General features: G+C 38.0%; 1 protein-coding gene across 1 annotated transcript; it reads left to right on the forward strand.

The window, feature by feature from the left end:
* Positions 1-5,651: 5,651 nt before the first annotated feature.
* On the forward strand, positions 5,652-11,985 carry LOC149027549 (RNA binding (RRM/RBD/RNP motifs) family protein). The gene is made up of 4 exons (XM_089163683.1): positions 5,652-5,964; positions 11,249-11,317; positions 11,460-11,566; positions 11,646-11,985. Exons 1-4 carry the CDS (start codon positions 5,835-5,837, stop codon positions 11,748-11,750), a joined length of 411 nt encoding a protein of 136 aa, XP_089019809.1. The 5' UTR covers positions 5,652-5,834; the 3' UTR covers positions 11,751-11,985.
* Positions 11,986-12,325: the final 340 nt, after the last annotated feature.

Raw genomic sequence — 12,325 nt, forward strand, 5'->3', positions numbered from 1 at the left:
AAAAAGTTATCCAGACAATTACTTCAATATCAACGTTTGTTTCTTTAAAAGATCTAAGTAATGCTCCAATTATACGTATAAATGCCCTTTTGTTCTTATCAAAAAAAATTAATAAATGCCCTTTTGTTTTCTTTATGACCAAAATATCCTCACTGTACTCTTATCCAAAAATATATAAATATATTATCGCAGTAAACATATTTTATACGTAGGAAAATTTTGTTGTTAACTATAGAGCTTACACGTTTTTTTTTCCAATAACTAAAAAAGCATAACATTTTCCTAAACAATGTAAGCCATAAAAACTTGGACGAAGTAAAAGCTTTCACGTTTCACCTATCTTTCAAAATGTCGAATATTTTTTCTCCACAAAAAAGAAAAGAAAAATATTAGACTTTCGGCATTCTCATTTATCAGTCAACTCCATGGACTGAAGCAAAAACAACTTATATTCTTTAGAGTGTAACCCAAAAGTTGGTTGGGTTGCTTTGAGTATAAGGGTAAGTTTGTCATAATAATTTGAAAGCTTGGTTTGCTTGTTTACCCTCAAAATTATTACCATAGCATATAAATATGTAGGTCCCATATATAATAAGTAGAGGATAATAAAATGAAATGAAGGGAATTTGTTTCAATGTCTTAAATATGGGTTCCATTTTGTTGTTTTTCACACCATTTTATAAAATTTCACTTATTTTGTGTGATTTTGAAAATGCATGTGGTAAAAAAATTAGCATGCCACTTTGGCAAACAACAATTTAATGAAGTTTGTCTTTTAACCTATGAATTCTAATTAACCAAACAAGCCACATTTTGAAATTTCATGAAAAAATTTGCACCCCACTTTTATTCCAGCACACAAACAATGCCTAAAGATTGATTTATATCCCGTTGATGTAATCTTAATTGAAATCAATGTTTGGTTAAGATTTAATATTTTGACCATCAACTAGTTTTACCCATTTTGATTGTATCAGTTTGTCATCTATTTTTTCCAAAAGTAAGGCAGCAATATAGAATTTTGTACTGTTTTTTTTTTTTTTTTTATCCGGATCAAAATTAATGTTAATCTTCTAACTAACTGGTCCTATAAGTCTAAGGTAAGCCCAAAATCCTCTATTTATGTGGAGGTAATAAATTTCAACCCACATAGTTATATTCAAGATGTGTGTTCAATTTAAAAACAAAATGGTATTTTTAATGAGCGAAGATAAAAATTGGATCCCTACATGTTCGAAATTTTCCTAAAACTAATGATTTCGTTTTTGGACTAGACGTGTATCAAGATTTAAGATGCATGTCGAAGTAATGAAAACCAAACATTAGGTTTCTTGTTAATGTAGGGTTGGTAGAGTAGTAAAATCCATATTTCTCAGTGCAGAGGTCATGGATTCAATCCTTGCGAATGACAAAGCTTCTTTTGATGATGTAATATAGATGCGCGAAAGCTGGTCCGGATGAACCTTAAAAAAAAAAAAAAAAACACATTAGTTTTCCTTCTAATCTTTTTTTTTTTTAAGTTTTCCTTATAATCAAACAACTTGAATGAATCAACATAATGGGGGACATGACAGTCTTCTTAGCGTACTTGATACGTCTAACACCAAAGCCCATACATCAAACTCACCAATTTATCATATATGATCTCCATAACTCCCGTCACCAATATCTTCCCTTTTACTTTTTTTTGAGAGTGATTGATATTAATTTCTTGATATTAGGGGATGAGGACTATTTTACATGTACCATAAAAGAAGACCGAGCCCCTAACCTTCCCAACCAAGCTATCCTTTGATGGTCTCCCTGTTCCTATTTTGATCTTGAGTCTTATCTTAGTGCAATCTACCTTCATCCCATCATTACTACACATTATGGATTATCCCGCACAAGCAACCACCCCACACCAATAGTTTTATCGTCTCTCTATCGAAGTTGCATCACTCTACTTTGGATCATGTGATCCCAAAGCTCTCTTCCTCGTTTTGCAAGATTACGTATACTCTTTTCATATGTATTTTGTACATGATTCATCATTGTCCTATCATAAGCTCACACCCTCTTCATCTTTGCACCCCGTCAGGGGAGCACTCTGTGCTCCCCGACGGGTTTCTCACCACATAAACATGTGGGGCCCACAAGGATTGGTGATATTTTTATTTTTATTTGTATGTTTTATGATTTTTTACCTTGTGGGCCCCACATGTTTTTGTGGTGAAAAACCCGTTGGGGAGCACTCTCACTCCCATGATGGGGTGTAGATCCAGACTCTTCATCTCTAGAAGGTGGGATTACGTAGGCTTGAACTTTGGAAAAAATTGGTGCTTGTATGTTCACAAGAGGTGGGTTAGCTATGACTCTATTTGGTCTACGCATGTTCCCCGGAACTGTTCACATACCCTCAAGGTTATTCTGAACATTTGTTCTACTCTTGCACTTTGCAATTGTTTTATAGTTAAAGATGGGAATCAGGTTATGTTATGGCATGACCCATGGCTTCCAAACGGTCCGATTGCCAAGACAAATGACCTTATTGTGGAAGTCATTGGTCGTGGACATCATGATGCAGTATCTAAAATCATTTTTGTCGCCAACCAGTGGTTCAACCCATGCAATGATCATTTATTATGTGATAGATGGGAGGAGATCAAGGCAACCAAAAAAGGGCAGTGGCTTCAACAGGATTCCCTCATATGGTTTCATACTTCCTCTGGTCATTTTTTCCATGCAAAGTGCACATGAAGTTATCCGGCCACATGCTCCTACCGTAAATTGGTGGTCTCTGGTGTGGCGGTCCATAGCACCAATTAGGTTAATGTTTGTTACTTAGATGGCTGCCCATCATCGGCTCTCTGTGAGAAGTCGATTGTTTAACTGGGGTGTTGCTCCAGGCCCAACATGTGTTCTCTGTCTTGCTGAGGAAGAGACACATGACCATTTATTATTTCGCTGCATGTATTAAAAGCATATATGGAATTTGATTATTCGATTACATGGTTTTAAGCCAAGTGATAGATCTAGCTGGGGTGAAAAGCTGGGCTGGGCAGCTTATCATTTCAACAATCAGGATTTGATGGGTAAACTATTTCGATACAGTTTTTGTTGCTTTCTCTATCGTCTTTGGATAGAGAGGAATAATCGTTTTTTTAAGGGGAAGTTGGAGACTCACACTGATGTTTTAAACCGTATTATTTATGATAATGAGCGCAATCGGTCTCTGTTTCATCGTTGGGAGATCAAGGTGCAATATAGGATTTCAAGACCACATGCTCTAACTTGGAATATGCCACATGCGGAATGGGTTTTTCTCAATTGTGACGGCTTTGTCATGGGGAATCAAGGAGGATATGGGATTCTTGCGATAAATTAGATGGGTGAAGTTATCTTTGCTATTGCTGGTAGGTGCATGGAAACAAATGTTTTTTGCATGGAGCTCACGCCCATTCGTCGAGGACTAGTGCTAGCTTGGGAACATTCTATCCAGAGAGACTAGATTCGTTCTAATTCATCGAGTGCTATTGTAATGATTTTAGGTAGGTTTACCATATCATGGTATGCAACAGAGGATGTCTGTGACATCCGAGACTCATCGAGACGGTTATGCCAATATGGGTTTCATCACGTTGTCCGTGAGCTTAATGCCGGAGCATGTTTTTTGGCTGGGCTTTACCCATCTGTATATGAAATTTATTCATCTCCTCATTATTTACCTCAAGCGTTGTTTCGTATTATAAAAGATGACGGTGAAGGGAAGACTTATTTCAATATATAATTTTGTTTTTAGATTGAACACAAGACATGAATCTAACTACGTGAACTATAAATTTTTCTATGTGGGTTGAGGATCTGGACATAGCTGATCTATCAAGCGATTAAGAATAAAAAAATTAAAATAGAATATCCTATTGTTGTATTAAAATGTTTCACTAATTCTCTCATCAAAATGTCGGATTTTTATTTTATGTAGTAGCTGTAGCTAGAAACTGAAGGCCTAGATTTTGCCATGTCCACAAAATATAATCGGACGGATGAAATTAAAATGACGGGGCTTATTTGTAATTATGATTTTATTGTTTTACATTCTAAGGCTCAACATATTACAAATTTACAAACCAAAACCCCTAATTCTAACCAACTATAATCGTCTATTTCGTCTTCTCTAATTGGTGATTGTGGTTCTCTCAAATGCTTATTTGCACCTTTAAGATAAACTTCAAATGATTCTTAACAACTGTGCCATGTGAGCGATGATAACAATAAGCAAGTGAAGCCACTCGAAGTAGTTCTCCCAAATATTTATCTGTATCCTATTCAATATTCTAGGTTTTTTGTAGCCATTTTTTCAAACTCTATTAGGGCCTGTGTGGCTACATGAGTCTAGAAATTTCAAATATCTAGAGATTTCAAATCTATAGATTTCAAATCTATGGAGTCATAATTTATAAAATTAAATGTTTGGTTGTGGAATGAAATATGTGGATACATCCTAAAAATCTATTTGATCGACGTGATTTTTGTGAATGTGCAAATGTATAGTTTTTTTTGAAATCTCTGAATTTCACCCATAAATATACCGATTCACGTTTTTAGTTTCACGTTTTTAGTGTAAAAAGGTGAATCTCTAGATTTCAAGATTCTATAAATTTTTACAACCAAAACGAGTATAATTATCAGATTCATGAATCCAAAGATTTGAAATCCCGGATTAGAATCAAACAGGCCCTTAATGATTTTAATTGTATAGCCTATTATGTTTTGAGTAACGCGTGCCCATGATTAGAGGAGATGATGAGACAAATCTAGCCATCAAATCTTCTCTTAAAGTTTGTGAAATCAATCCGTTCCTTCGTTTGATCTCTTTAGAAATCTTAATCGCTTCAACAATACAAAGATACCAAAAATAATTCTTCGCCATTGTGATTCTATTTGTTTTTATTGTCTGTTCTGCAACGTCTCTTGCTGTCATAGAAACTTCATAGCTACAGGGTGTCAGCAACATTTTTTGGAATTTCAATGGTTGCTAAAAGAAACCCAGAATCTTGAAATTAATGATGTGAAAAAAACACAATCACCAACTAGGGTTAGCAAAATAGGTTATTAGAATCAGATAGAATCAGTTAGAATTAGGGGTTTTGGTTTGTGAATTTGTAAAATATTGAACTTTATAATGTAAAACGAGAAAATCATAATTACAAATAAGCCCGATCATTTTAATTGCGTTTGTTCGACTAAATTTTATTGACATGGCAAAATCTCGACGGTCGACAGCTGCTGCGGCAAATATAAATTGAATATCCTACTGCCTGGATTAAAATTGTTTCACTGATTCTATCATTAAAATGTCACCCATTGGAAGGCTTTTTTTTTTTTGCCAAATTTAACCTCTTTTTTACATTCTACATATTTTTTTTATGAGGTTCATCCGGACCAGCTTGAGCGCACCACGATTACATCCTCAAATTAATGCCGCCGAATAGGTGCGAATCCAAGACCTCCCCGTGACGATTACATCCTCAAATTAATGCCGACGAATGGGTGCGAACCCAAGAACTCCCCGTGAGAGGTAAAGTTTTTAACCGCTTTATTAACCCTTCATTGTCATTGGAAGGCTTCTCACGGAGTGGATCCAAACCCCAGTTATTTATTTATTTTGATAACAAAAACCCCAGTTAGTTTGAGGAATTCCTATTCGTGATCCATCAAATATTCAAATGGCATAAATCAGCATATTATGCTTGCGGCGCAATACTTCGCAGCGGAAACTCTCCGCTCTCCGAGTAGGAAAACATCTATGTATACACTGCACAATCTCTCCCGAAACGACTTGCTTGTGATCCATGGCGGCGTCTAGACGAATACCATCTTTCTTCAGGCATCTCTCTCAATCAAAATGCAATAGCTTATCTTCTCTTCCTCCTTCGATTTTCATCTGCAACAGAGGAATCAGTTCGAAGCTTTTCGTTGGAGGTAATGATTTTCCACTATAATTTATCTTTGTTGATTTCGTCGTGTTTCTTACAATTATGTTTCTTCGCTTCGCCGTTTAGCTTTGCTTATTTTCCTTCTCGAATTCTGCTTTGAGTATATTTTCTATTTATTTGCCTGGGGTTTTCGAGGTTTATGACTTATGAGAACAAGTACTCTGTATACCAAAAAAAGGAGCTGTTAGATGGATGGAGATAAGATTATGTGGTTTGAAAGAGAGGTTTTATTAGTGGGATTAAGGATTAAAGGAACTTGTAATGCTTGCGCTTGTTGATATTAATTGGTAAGTAATGTTTAAAATGCAGTAGGTTGGAATTGCAGTATTTTAACCCCTCCCCGCTCCAAAAAAGAAAAAGAAAAAAAGAGTAGGGTTAATATAAAGAGTATATGTAATTTCTGCTATTCCAACGGATATGCGTTACATGATCTTGTCTTACGGCCCCTTCCGCTGGAGAGGCTCACTAAACTTGGGCGGCAGGGGGGGGGGGCCCGGCCGGGGGGGGGGGGGGGGGGGGGGGGGGGGGGGGGGGGGCCCGCCCCCCCCCCCCCCCCCGGGGGGGGGGGGGGGAGTTTTACCATAGTACAAGTGTGGATGCAAGAATATGATATTAGCTCCAAGGTTCGCTCTTGATCCAGCCCTCTATCCTGAGACCAAAACAGGATAGACCAAAACAAGGTGAAAAGTGGGCCGCCTTTGAGGACGGAAGCCAACTCGATGATCAAGTTAGTCTAGGCCAGCAAAATGGTAGGATCCATTGAGGAGTGACTGAGGAGTGACGACCCAAAGAGATCATGAAGATCATGCTCTTGAAGGGTTAGAAAGCTGAAAAGAGTAGTGGCTGGAGTCTGTCGAGCTTACCCCTGTTCCCGCTTCTGACCGGGTATATATTAGATTCGTACCTCCAGAAATCGCCTGCTTGTCCTGCTGGAAGACGGTGGTGGTCTCTGACTATTACGGCCTCTAGGCGCTGTCCAAGTGGTCTCCTCAGCCATCAGGGATGTCTAATCAAGGTGCCTTGCTCTTGTTTTGCGGTGTGTTGGAGCCTCCACAAAGGAACAGGGATATGGTCGTCCCAAAGTTTGAGAAGATTATGGTCGTGTAGTATCTTTGATATAATTGAATTCCCATACGGGAATTGGATCTAAGCATGTGGGCCTTGTGCCACCTAGACCGTCCTTGTCTCTGCTGGAGATGATGAGCTGGCCTGGGCCCATTAGCTGTTCCAAGACCGGTCCAAGGTTTATTCTTCTGGGCCGAAATGGTCGTGACAATAACAAAGTGTACAACCATGGATTATGAATTTGTCTTGATAAATGTTCAATATCTGAATAGGAATTATTGGTTTAATTCCCATTAAATAAGGCTCACAAGCTCAGATGGATTTGAATTAATTTGGATGGTGTCCAGATCACACAAGTACAACTTGATTAAAGGGTCTGTATTGATTGGGAATCCACAACTATGTATAAGCCTTCTTGTCATAATAATATTGGTGAAAACAGGGAAAGTGTTTGCTAATTCAAACGATATGTAAACCCCCAAACCAACCCATCCACCCCAATGAAAAGAAAAAAAACAAAAAGATTTTCTAACTCAATGTACAATGGTTGGTTTGTATTATGGTGTTCCGAAACCCATATTGGTCAATTTATGTTGGAGTTGGGATCTTCTATTTGATTGCTGAAGAAAGTTGGGTTTGGAGTTGGATCAATATCTTAGAAAAGCCAAGCATTCATAGATAGTTCCATATGTATCCTTTCAACTAAGTTCAATATATTTCGTAATTGACTTTTTTGGTGTTCCTTCTCTTAGTAATCCTCTGTGATGAATTAGAACATGACTCTGCTTAAACATGGCCATATTTGGAGATCTTTTTGCAATTTGGAACTCATATAGATGCCAGTTGGAATAAACATTCACTTTGAACAACGCATAAGGCCAGAACCTTATCATCATAGTGGTTCAGAGAAAAGAAAACCATTGCGTTCCTCCATCCTACCAGTTGACCTATAGTCTGTCTTTCCCAAGTGATGAGTGGCACCTGAGTCAGGGTACCAAGAAGTATCAAATGAAGCCTTGGGTGCTGCCAAGAAAGCTTTTGGAGAAGAATTCAGCTTGAAGGCATTGTCACTTGGTGCATAGCAAAAAAAACATTGCACCGTTGTACGATTAGTTTTGTTGCAAATCTAACAAGCAACCATAGGGGTAGGGAGGAGAGGTGGAAGATGTTTTACATGTTGACCACGATTGGAGTAACCTCAAGTTCGTCCTCTGCTATAGCTGTGAAAGGGGCCTCAATTTCGGTTAGTGGGTGGGGGGTTGATCCGGTGGATAGATTAACTTCTAATGAAGGCAAGTCAAGTTGTTGTCTTGTTTGATCTTTGAAGATTTCTTGATTCAGTAAAAGGCCTATGAAATCATTAAGGGGAAGAGGGTCAAGACGGGAGGTAATTGAGGTGGCAAAGGATTTATATTCATGACCTAAGCCACGAAGCATTGTGAGGATAATATCAGCATTAGAAACTAAGTGAGCAGCGGCGGCAAGATGATCAACAATAGATTTAATCTTCTGAACATACTCGGCTATAGAAGAGTGGCCTTTGCGAATTTGCAAGAGTTGGTATTTTAATTGCATTATGCGGGCTTGAGATTTGGGAGGCATAAGTCCGTTCAAGGGAATTCCAAGCAGCGTGGGAAGTAGTGAGACCAACGTTTTGAGAAAGAGCACTTTTAGAAATGGAGGAGATGATCCAAGATAAGATCATCTGGTCTTGCTTGTGCCATTGAGACAGGGTTAGGAATGGAGGTTGATGTGGGTGATGTGGTGGAGGGATTGGGTATGGTTTGAGGAGGAGTTGGATTGGTTCCATCGACATAGCCATAAAGGTCATGTGCATGAAGTAGAGGAAGAAATTGCGATTTCCAGAGGAGATAGTTGCTTTGATCAAGCTTTACAGGTAGGAGAGAAATGATGTTGGTATCAGAGGAGAAGCCATGGCAGTGGTGGAGCTGGTCCTGAGGATCGTGTGACGGTGGTTAGAGGCTGAAAAACTGATACCAAGTTAGAATTTCATTTGAGAGAGATTCTTCCACACTCAAATTAGTGAGTGGGAGATGTATATTAATATTATTGAATTGCAATTCAAATATTTGAATTTGAATTACAACTTGTTTACAATCAAACTCTACAACTTGTTGATACTTTAACTATAATTCAAACTATTCTTGATCGGTTGGAGATAAGACCAGTCGATGCTAGAGTTAGTTACGGTGGATTGAATGTGAATTTGAATTCAGAGACTTATCCTTTACACCAAGGACGAAGGAGGTCTAGGCTTAAAAGAGTCAAAGAAGTACATCCTGCTGGTATTCTCAATTTGATTCGGAAGCTTGCAGGTAAGAAAAAGAGTTTGGGTTGGCTTATTTGGACAGTTCCAATTACTTCTGATGCTTCTTGGTTTGCTGGAAGATCATAACATTACACCTATTGCTTTCAGGGCCATTTCCTCTAAAATTGATGATAGTAGTTCTACCTCCCTTTGACTCGACAGTGGACACCCTATTAGCTCCTCCTCCACTTAGTCGATGCAAGAGTCATCTTCAATTCAGGTACCAATAAGCATTATCCAGTTTCAATCATCCATCAACATGATGATTAAGTCCCTTCCTCATTTTTCTCTACCCTGTTGTCTTTTCTATGGAACAACTTTCCTTCCATTCACTTAAGACCTAGTAGTAGCAGAGAAATTGTTGTATGGTCAGCTTCTTCTATTGGTCTTTCAGGCCTTAGTTTGCTTGTGAATTTATAAGAGCTCACAGTCCCTTGTTTCTCTGGTGCAAGATAGCTTGGTTCAAGGGTATATCCTCCATTACAGTTTCACTGTTCAGTACCCTCTCCAATCCGACGTGGTTTTCTCACTTGGGATCTTGTCTCCCCTTCCTGCTGCCCATGTTGAAATGCTGCAGAAGATGTGGACTCCCCTTTTCTTGTTGTTGTTGTCCTTTGTAATCTGGAAAGGACTCTTGACTAAATGCTAGCTAAGAAGAAGAATTCTTCAATTTTTGAGAGAATGGATTTGGGTAGAAATGGCATGCTAACTAGCCAATATCTTTCAATCATATTTGGATTTTGAGTATGATCTCAGAAGCTCGGTTATCTAGATCCTTTGGCAGATTTGGAAATCCTCCTTTGGTGTCAGCAGCAGGTTATCTTTGTTCTCTCCTTTGGTGTGAATGATTTACCAAAGGAAAGGCTCATTGTTGTGTCTTGAGGTTGTCCATCTCCTTGCAACCGTTCTCTGTCTCCTCTCCTTGACTGTTGCACTTTTTATGCTTTATAAGGTTCTGCTGTAATGCTTCTTCTTTTCCTTGTCTTTAGGGTCTCATTGTATTTCTTCCTTTCTATGGCTATGAAACCATTATTAGCCAAATGGGGGGGGGGTGGGCGGAATAGAACCATTGATGATGGAAGCTATTATAATCGAATACATAGCCCTATTGTTATAGATGGTGCTTTTAGGGATCATATGAAGGGAAGTTTTTATTCCCTGAGCCAATGTACTGTTATCTGTTGATTACTTGGGGGCATCCCACTAAAAAAAAATATTTTAGTGTGTTGAATAGAAGAGAAACAGGGAGGAGCGGGGAACTACCATTCTTCTTCCCTGCAGATGGATATCATCCTGCAGTCAAGGTCTTGCTTGTGTAATGAATGAATGGTCATCTGCTGGACAGGACTTCTAGTCATTCAACTGTATTTAGGGCTATCTGGATGTGCTCTACTACCTAGAGAAAGAAAAACCAACGCTGGCTGCAATCAGCACAGCATGAGTTTCAATCTGTATTTTCTTCTCTTATTTATTTTTATAAATTTTGATTCCTTCGGTATTCTAGTTCCGTCACAGGGAGACTCAAGGCATTTATTGAGGTTTGGAGTATCTCAAGCAGATAATTGGATTCAACTCACCATTGAAGGAGACTAAGTAGTAGAATTTAGATGAATGCAGGCCACTCCACTGGTCTTTGGAGACATTCCTACCTTATTAGGATAGATAAGGCTCACATCAGTATTTAGGTTCTGATCATTGGATTGGGAATACTTGGCACACTTGTCATACAATGCTAGAGCAGAAAGCATGGTTGCCATTATTCCCCTTAAATCTGTTGATGAAAATGCATTAATTTTCTTCTTGCCTTTTTAACTGTTTGAAAACTCATTAATTTTCTGCTGAGATTTGCATTCCTTATATTCTGGCAATATTACAGGATTATCATTTTATACTACAGAAAACTCATTATCAGAAGCATTTTCACAATATGGTGAAGTGGTTGAAGGTGTGTTTCGTCTCTCACATTTCTAGTTGTATCAAACTATCCCGCTTCATGAAATAAATATGCAAGCATTTTCTTTTTTTTTCTTTTTCATTTTTGGTAAAAAATATGGAAGCATTCGATGCTTATATGTTCACTTTTACAGCTAAAATAGTAATGGACAGAGTCTCCGACAGATCCAAAGGTTTTGGATTTGTAACCTTTGCCTCTGAAATTGAAGCTGAAAATGCCCGAACTGATATGAATGGAAAGGTAACTTTCCAAAACACCCTGTTCCTATTCTTTGGTCATACAGTTCTATCAGTAATATCACGTAGGAAATCATTGGCAGGTACTCAATGGTCGTGTTATTTTTGTTGACATTGCAAAATCCAAGCGTTTCAGCGAGGGAATGCCTATAGCAACAGGACCACCGGAACCAACAGCTGAAAATTAACATTTTCTGCCTCTTGGCTGGTTTGTTATTGTCCCTACCCTAACTTGTTACCACTCATTTAGACATTGTTCAGATATTTAAACATTGCAATTTAGTAAATTGTCCGATACTCTGTTCACTTGTCCACAGTTGATTTATTATTTCCCCTCCTCTGCACCTCAGAATTTCACCTTCTTCGTATGTCTAAAATGCCGGAACTGAGTAGGTTGGTGGATCTGATAATTAAGGTACGGGATAAATTTACATATTCAGAAGATAAGTACAAAACAATGGAAAAAGAGTCAAACTCCTGTTTTGTAATATGAAATCTGATTTGGTAACTATCATCCAGAATAAATTATGAAATTAATTAGAAATGATTTTATAATATTTCTAAAATGGAGTGGAAATTAGTGATGGTCTTCAAAAAAGTTAAGAAATCTGGGAGAGGAATAGATGTGGAGGAATGTGTTTTCTTTTATGAAAATAGAAACGTGTTTTTCTAATATCTCAAGTAAATGACGTTTTATCCCCCATTTTGAGGTCATATGTTACGGTTATGGTGTAGGTATGATTAGTAAGAGGGTTAGGGTTAG

This window comes from Hakea prostrata, chromosome 1, assembly GCF_041222555.1.
Source record: "Hakea prostrata isolate BN-2017 chromosome 1, UWA_Hpros_2, whole genome shotgun sequence".
Taxonomy (NCBI): domain Eukaryota; kingdom Viridiplantae; phylum Streptophyta; class Magnoliopsida; order Proteales; family Proteaceae; genus Hakea; species Hakea prostrata.

What these genes read in the sequence shown, in the direction of transcription:
- LOC149027549 (XM_089163683.1), top strand. Translation starts at nt 5,835, where the DNA reads ATGGCGGCGTCTAGACGAATACCATCTTTCTTCAGGCATCTCTCTCAA. An exon ending in TTCGAAGCTTTTCGTTGGAG is followed by an intron (nt 5,965 to 11,248) that starts GTAATGATTTTC and finishes GCAATATTACAG; the next exon opens with GATTATCATTTTATACTACA. An exon ending in GAACTGATATGAATGGAAAG is followed by an intron (nt 11,567 to 11,645) that starts GTAACTTTCCAA and finishes AATCATTGGCAG; the next exon opens with GTACTCAATGGTCGTGTTAT.